This window comes from Nematostella vectensis, chromosome 2 (genome assembly GCF_932526225.1).
Source record: "Nematostella vectensis chromosome 2, jaNemVect1.1, whole genome shotgun sequence".
NCBI classification, from domain to species: domain Eukaryota; kingdom Metazoa; phylum Cnidaria; class Anthozoa; order Actiniaria; family Edwardsiidae; genus Nematostella; species Nematostella vectensis.
The window spans coordinates 20,817,103-20,825,041 of record NC_064035.1 but is presented as its reverse complement, the minus strand read 5'-3'; the positions used below and the strand labels follow the sequence as shown (position 1 = coordinate 20,825,041).

General features: G+C 43.2%; 1 protein-coding gene across 1 annotated transcript; it reads left to right on the top strand.

The window, feature by feature from the left end:
* The first annotated feature begins 3,742 nt into the window (after nt 1–3,742).
* LOC116612872 lies at nt 3,743–5,763 on the top strand. The gene is made up of 2 exons (XM_032373483.2): nt 3,743–3,894; nt 5,395–5,763. Exons 1-2 carry the CDS (start codon nt 3,772–3,774, stop codon nt 5,761–5,763), a joined length of 492 nt encoding a protein of 163 aa, XP_032229374.1. The 5' UTR covers nt 3,743–3,771.
* The last annotated feature ends 2,176 nt before the right edge of the window (nt 5,764–7,939 follow it).

Below are 7,939 nucleotides of genomic sequence, written 5' to 3'. Positions count from 1 at the left end.
CATGGTTGTCGAACTGCACGGGTAATAGACTGTGCTAACGTCCCGTCTTGGCCCGACTGGTGCCAATGTGTGTATGCTAGTGTGGTGTTAAAGTCCACATTTATGTATACATACTCGCAAGGATAGTTTGGCTATCCGACGGAGTTTTAGACTAGCAAAGGCCGAATGCGTGATCCGCACAATTGGCATCACGCTAGTCCGGTCGCAGCTCCAGATCCCACATGGATCTAACCTGTGGTTTAAAACATTTCGTTCGAGTCGAAGTCGCCCTGTAGTTTTTTTGCCGATGAAGTTTAACTGAGGCAAACCTGCTATGCCATGCTGACGAGTCCTAATAAGGACGAAACAGCTGTCCATGGCTGCCGAACTGCACAGGTAATAGACTGTGCTAGCGTCCCACTTGGCCCGACTGGTGCCAATGTGTGTATGCTAGTGTGCTTTTTAAAGTCCACATTTATGAATACATACTCGCAAGGATAGTTTGGCTATCCGACGGAGTTTTAGACTAGCAAAGATCGCATGCGTGATCCACACAATTGGCATCACGCTAGCCCGGTCGCAGCTCTAGATCCCACATGGATCTAAGCTGTGGTTTAAAACACTTCGTTCGAGTCGAAATCGCCCTGCAGTTTTTTTGCCGATGAAGTTCAACTGAGGCAAACCGGCTATGCCTTGCTGACGAGTCCTAATAAGGACGAAACAGCTGTCCATGGTTGCCAAACTGCACGGGTAATAGACTGTGCTAGCGTCCCGTCTTTGCCCGACTGGTGCCAATGTGTGTATGCTAGTGTGCTTTTAAAGTCCACATTTATGTACACATACTCGCAAGGATAGTTTGGATATCCGACAGAGTTTTAGACTAGCAATGGTCGCATGCGTGATCCGCACAATTGGCATCACGCTAGCCCGGTCGCAGCTCTAGATCCCACATGGATCTAAGCTGTGGTTTAAAGCACTTCGTTCGAGTCAAAGTCGCCCTGCAGTTTTTTTGCCGATGAAGTTTAACTGAGGCAAACCGGCTATGCCATGCTGACGAGTCCTAAAATGGATGAAACAGCTGTCGATGGTTGCCGAACTGCACGGGTAATAGACTGTGCTAGCGTCCCGTCTTCGCCCGACTGGTGCAAATGTGTGTATGCTAGTGTGCTTTAAAGTCCACATTTATGTATACATACTCGCAAGGATAGATTTGCTATCCGACGGAGTTTTAGACTAGCAAAGCTCGCATGCGTGATCCGCACAATTAGCATCACGCTAGCCCGGTCGCAGCTCTAGATGCCAAATAGATCTAAGCTGTGGTTTAAAACATTTCGTTCGAGTCGAAGTCGCCCTGTAGTTTTTTTGCCGATGAAGTTTAACTGAGGCAAACCGGCTATGCCTTGCTGACGAGTCCTAATAAGGACGAAACAGCTGTCCATGGTTGCCGAACTGCACGGGTAATAGACTGTGCTAGCGTCCCGTCTTGGCCCGACTGGTGCCAATGTGTGTATGCTAGTGTGCTTTTAAAGTCCACATTTATGTATACATACTCGCATGGATAGTTTGGCTACCCGACGGAGTTTTAGGCTAGCAAAGGTCGCATGCGTGATCCGCACAACTGGCATCACGCTAGACCGGTCGCAGCTCTAGATCCCACATGGATCTAAGCTGTGGTTTAAAGCACTTCGAGTTGAAGTCGCCCTGCAGTTTTTTTTGCCGATGAAGTTTAACTGAGGCAAACTGGCTATGCCATGCTGACGGGTCCTAATATGGACGAAACAGCTGTCCATGGTTGCCGAACTGCACGGGTAATAGACTGTGTTAGCGTCCCGTCTTGGCCCGACTGGTGCCAATGTGTGTATGCTAGTGTGGTTTTAAAGTCCACATTTATGTATACATACTCGCAAGGATAGTTTGGCTATCCGACGGAGTTTTAGACTAGCAAAGGTCGCATGCGTGATCCGCACAATTGGCATCACGCTAGCCCGGTCGGAGCTCTAGATCCCACATGGATCTAAGCTGTCGTTTAAAGCACTTCGTTCGAGTCGAAGTCGCCCTGCAGTTTTTTGCCGATGAAGTTTAACTGAGGCAAACCGGCTATGCCATGCTGTCGAGTCCTAATAGGGACTAAACAGCTGTCCATGGCTGCCGAACTGCACGGGTAAAAGACTGTGCTAGCGTCCTGTCTTGGCCCGACTGGTGCCAATGTGTGTATGCTAGTGTGCTTTAAAAGTCCACATTTATCTATACATACTCGCAAGGATAGTTTGGCTATGTAGAGGACCCGAAATGATCCCAGGACCCGAAACGATCCCCAAAAGTCCCCCAAATGATCCCGGGCCCCCAAACGATCCCAAGGAGTCCCCGAAATGAACCCCGTGGAATTACCAGAATGGACAAAGGGAAAGTGGAAGGAAATACTTTTTGAAGCATTATAAAAAAAAAATTTAAACAAAGGCCCTATACTCAGGCAATGTACACTACTCAACCACTGACCTCGATGACGAGTGTCAATCAATTTCAATGACGTCATAGGTGACGTGACTTTAAAAAGCTTCAATATCTCCTATCCTTAAAACCCTAAAGGCCCGATACTAAGGCAATGTACACTACTCAACAACTGACCTCGATGACGAGTGTCAATCAATTTCAATGACGTCATAGGTCACGTGACTTTAAAAAGCTTCAATATCTCCTTAAAACCCTAAAGGCCCGATACTAAGGCAATGTACACTACTCAACCACCGGTCTCGATGACGAGTGCCACTCAATGACGTCATAGGTCACGTGACTTTAAAATATCTCCTACCCTTTAAACCCTAAATGTTCGACACTCAGGCAATGATGACGAGTTTTAATGTCTATGGCATTTTATTTAAACCTCCGCATGTCCTTATATGAATGGTTCTTTGTGAGAACTTAGGATACTATGTTCTTGTTATTCGTAAATTAACAGTGGCGGTCATAATTATTTATTTTCGTTTTTGTTATTTTGCATAGTTTAATACCATTTCCTCTTTCCTGCTTATTTTGTTTGGTGTGTTGTTTTGTATCGTGGCACTTAATTTTTTGATATGTAAAATTTTTTGTTTTACAATAAAAACCTGTTTTTGATAGCCTAGAGTGGTTCTTATCTGGGGGTGGTCAGGTTAGGTTCTTGTCAGTTTTTACTCGCAATGTCCACAGTTTGCGATGACGAGTTTCAGTCAATGCAGCGTACAAAAGAAAATCACCCGATACTGAGGCCAGTAATTAGTTAGGCAAACGGCATCACAGAAATACTGTATAAATGATTTCTTATAAAAGTTTTAGTTCCAGAGAATTTCCTTGAATTAAACCATCAAAGCTGCATCATGTATATCAAAACCGTTATTTCTGGTTTCCTGTTTAATACTCTGTAACACTTCTTTTTAATGAGTGCACTGGACGAAGAACTTGACAAAACTCGCATGGCTTAAAAAACTAGAGCTTTGTCGGAAATAATATGAATACGCTTGTGAGAAAATAAGATACACTTTTTTTGTCAAATAAATCTAGATTTCTCCAAGAACCGGAAATGATGTTTGCCTTTTTATAGGTGTCATGTGTAACGAAAGTGCTAGTGTTCAGAGTGAGAGAATGGTCAGCGTTACTCCTCAGATTCAGTTTGGTTGAATGAGGTAGGTTGTGTTTATATTGACTCTTGGTAGCAATTTAGTTGTGGCTTTCTCTTTAACCCTACATTCAGAGATTTTACTATTTTTTTATACAAAAAAGTCAGATTGGTTACTTCTATTAGTAAAAATCCCATCAATGGATTGGCGTTTTCTCCTCGTTTATCTGGTGTTAGTGGTCTTAGTGATACCCACGTGCTTCGGGACAAGCGATGATGAGTCAAATCAAGACAAGAAACAGGACAAAGATGAGGACAAGCAGGTAAATACCTATTTATATAAAAACATGCAATGTGTTTATCACATAGAATTGAAATGGATTTTGCTCAATGGGCAGTCAACTAAACCCAGAACCAGCTTCAGGAATGTTTGGAATCTCAAAACATGGCCATCTGCAAAAACAACGCGAAACTTAGCGATAAAAATCAATCAATCAGATAAGTAAAAAAAAACCGGCACAGAGGTGTATTGTATTTGCTCTGCTGTTAGCTTTACTAAGGGTACAATAGGTAAATCCGAGACTTGCCGTGTTTCAGAATCCGAAAGTTTTGTCAAATTTCGAAATCCGAGCCCGAAATTTTCCGGTCTCAGCTTTTTTTTTCTAACGAGTTTTCGGATAACTTGATCGAGGTATGTCATAAACATCAGTTGAAAAAAGAATAAATAGAGTTACAATACATTCTTGCTACATAACGCAAAAGAAGGGGAGCCCGTAGCATTGTAACGACATAAAACAGATCGCGTTTAATTAAAAATCCAAGACCGTGGTAAAAAAAAGGTTGGCTCCGAGACCCCCTAAACTTTTGGGGAAAAAACGAGATTCCGAGACCTTTTTGCATTTTTGTTGCGAGACTTTTGAAATTTCGAGGTACCCATCGCTACTCTTTTAACTAGGAGTCATCGAGTGGGGACAGAACTTTCCTTCCTCGAACCTTGTGGTAGACTCCAGTTATAAACGGGAATTTATTGACAAGTAAATATTACAATTCCCTAAGCACATCGATGGTTTCGTTTGATATTTTTCACATTCCAATAAAATCATACCTATAGTACCTTTGCGGTGCACGTAGGTTATCTGCATTTCAAACATTGCTGTTTTAACATCAAACGGTGTTTTCAACATTAGCTTAACAGTACAGGTGTGTGTGTGTGTGTGTGTGTGTGTGTGTGTGAGGGGGGTATCTATCCTACACTGACTCCCCCCGGGAGTAATGTTAGTAGAAGCAGGCATTATAACAGCTGAGACTATAGTATTTTTTTTGATTTAACATCATGTGATGACGTTATTGCTTCATGACCTTATAAAAATTCAGACATTCAAAAACAATGATGACATGCCTAAATTAATTAATTATTTGGCGAAATGATAGCATCCAAAGTCTCTCTATTAACGTATACTGACGTATATGAAGTTTGTTTAACGCGCATTGATTTAACAACACTCTACAATATACAAGAGGAAACAGCACCAGGGCCGTAGCAGGGGGTGGGGCACTGGGGGTACGTGCCCCCCCTCCCCCCAAATATTAAAAAAATATATAAGGAAATGGGGCGTGGCTGTGCCCCCAAATATTTTCTTAATGTTTCTGTATTGTGCCCCCCCTCCCCAAATCTTACGTGGCCTGCTACGGCACTGAGCACCGATGAGTTCTCAGCGTTTATGTACAAAGGCTATGGGGCTATCATTTCCAAAACGGTACCGGAGAAAATATGTGAAAAATATAGAAATGAACTAATATGATCTGTGTTTATTTATGTTTAGTTTATCTCAAGAAATGTGCCCCTTAACGAAGACGAGTACGATGCCCTGTTTTCCCTACTAAGTGTTGAAGCATCGTTGAAAGACTGGCCTAAAACAGAAAACAAAGCTTTACGGCAACGAGTGTATAGAAAGCTGAAAAGCAACAAGTTCGAACTGCGTGAGGTCCATGACCCAATGACAGCGATAAAAGTCCAACGTATCGTGCACACAGGAACAGGATGCATCGTTGCTAAGAAGTCAGAGCTCCCGAAAATTGTTGACAAGTTCTACAAAGAAAGAAAGGGCGAAGGCGCCAGGAAGATCAATCCCACTATCCGTATCATTTACGCCGGTTTATCTCGAAAACGTATTCAAGGAACTCTGAACTAGATGAAAGTGCCCAATGAAATACGGCCCCTCTTCCAAAACAAGGCTCCATTGCGCCCTATCAAGGCCAAAAGAGTACAGGAGCGCCACCAGGATGGCAAAACATACAAATATATCATGTCCGTAATAGACATTTTTAGTAGATTTCTCTTTCTTAGACCACTTGAGACCAAAGAATCTTTAGAGGTAGCAGAAAATCTAGTCTATATCTACAAAGAACACGGGCCACCATTAATCTTGCAAAGCGACCGAGTTTAAAGGCGTGGTAAAAAAAAGTGTGTCTGGTCCTAAACGTGATTGTGATCAAGAGCTCGGCTTACAGTCCTCAAACCCAAGGCAAAGACGAAAGATCCCACCGGACTTGGAAGGAAAAGATTCGCTTTGATATGCTGGAATGCGAAGACGGGTTAAATTGGGTAGGAAGACTCCCTGTGTACCAACAGCTATATAACGAGTCGCCACACAGCTCTTTGGGGATGCTGTCGCCATTTGAAGTATACTTCGGGAGACCATCAAACCGACAGCGACAGCTGCTTTCTCTGGACGACAAAGGTCAGGAGTTTGACGTTCCCGAGGAGAATGGAACCGACGAGATCAATTCTGATTCCGACTATGACTCGTGGTTTCAAGAAATGGATAGAAGGCACTTCACTCGTCAAACGAATCAGCAGAAAGAATGGTGAAAAGGGAACTAAAAAGGAATCCGCCCTCCAGGTACTTTTGTTGGTGAAAAGGTTTTGGTAAGGCTCCCACAAACAAAGAAACTCGTGAAAGGCAAAAGAATATCTTTAAGAGGCACACGTGAAGCACTTGTCCTTAAGGCTGATCACAGTGAGCACAAGTACTTTGTCCAAATTGATAATCCCGAAGCTCCAACAATTAGGCAAAGTATGTGGATTAAAGTCTACGACATTACGTCACTAACGAAACAGGACGAGAGTAAAAGGCAAAAGATTGTAAAGGAGGAAATAAACGGTAAGCAAGAACAACAATTACAGATGACAAATGAGACAATTGCTGATGATGACATAGTGTTTGAAGATGAAAACAATAACGGAAGCGTACTTGATAATGCTATAACGGAACTGGTTAGCGACAAGGAACTCAGTGCCGATACTGTGAATCTGTACACATGCTTTTTGAATATGTACTATGCAAGTACTCGTACAGTCACAGCGAGTACTTACTTTTACCCCTCCCTCGATAGAATCAATGATGCTGAAGAGACGCCATCTTACCGAAAATATATGGAACATTAACTATTAAGTGAAATCGATTACTTAGTAATCCCTATTCATTTGATGGAATTGAAACACTGGATTTTTGTTGTGTTATGTACTTTAGCAATGACGCTGGAGCTATATGACTCTGCAGGTGTCAGCGAAGCACATAAGGACGTGTTTGCCAATCTCAAAACTAAGTTTATTCACAAAGAGATGGAATCTAAGAAAAATAGTTGGTCAGAGCACGTCAATAACCGTACCCCGAGGCAATCTAATCTTGTTGATTGTGGGGTTCACATGTGCCTCATGATTAAACGACTTCTCCAAGCCAAATTTACGAGTCCTCCAGTCGCCATGCCAGATGAAAGTCGCGAAATGCGCCAAGAGATGGATGACGACATCCTAAACCATCCCTTCTTAGCGGCTCCTCCAGACAATCTTAAGATTCAAGACCTCTTTTTAAAAGAGGTCCCAACCAAAGACTTACTCGACCAGCAAGTGGCTGCTGCCGGTTGCGTCTACAGGAAGGACGTGCCTATGGACGGTAACTGCTTCTTTCACGCAGTGAGCGACCAGCTGATAAGATTGAAGTGTCCAGGGATTCCACATAATGTCTTAAGACAAAATATCGTAAGATATTTAGAACAGTTTACAGTTTACCCCTGACGGCACACATCTCGGTGAGTTTATCAACCATCGCGCCTGGGACTCGTACCTACGCAACATGAAGAGAGAGGGTGTGTGGGCAGACTGGATCGTTGTCTGGGCAACTGTCAATATGCTTGATCGTGACATTGCCATCGTCTCGTCAACTGGGAGTGATGGTCTGCGAATAATCACCCCGAGCACTAGCAACAAGTCTACCGATCCCGGGAAAGAGGGAATGACTCTTCTCGGGTATAACGCAGAGCTTCATTATTATAGCCTTGACATTGCCGAGAAAGACAGCCACCCCG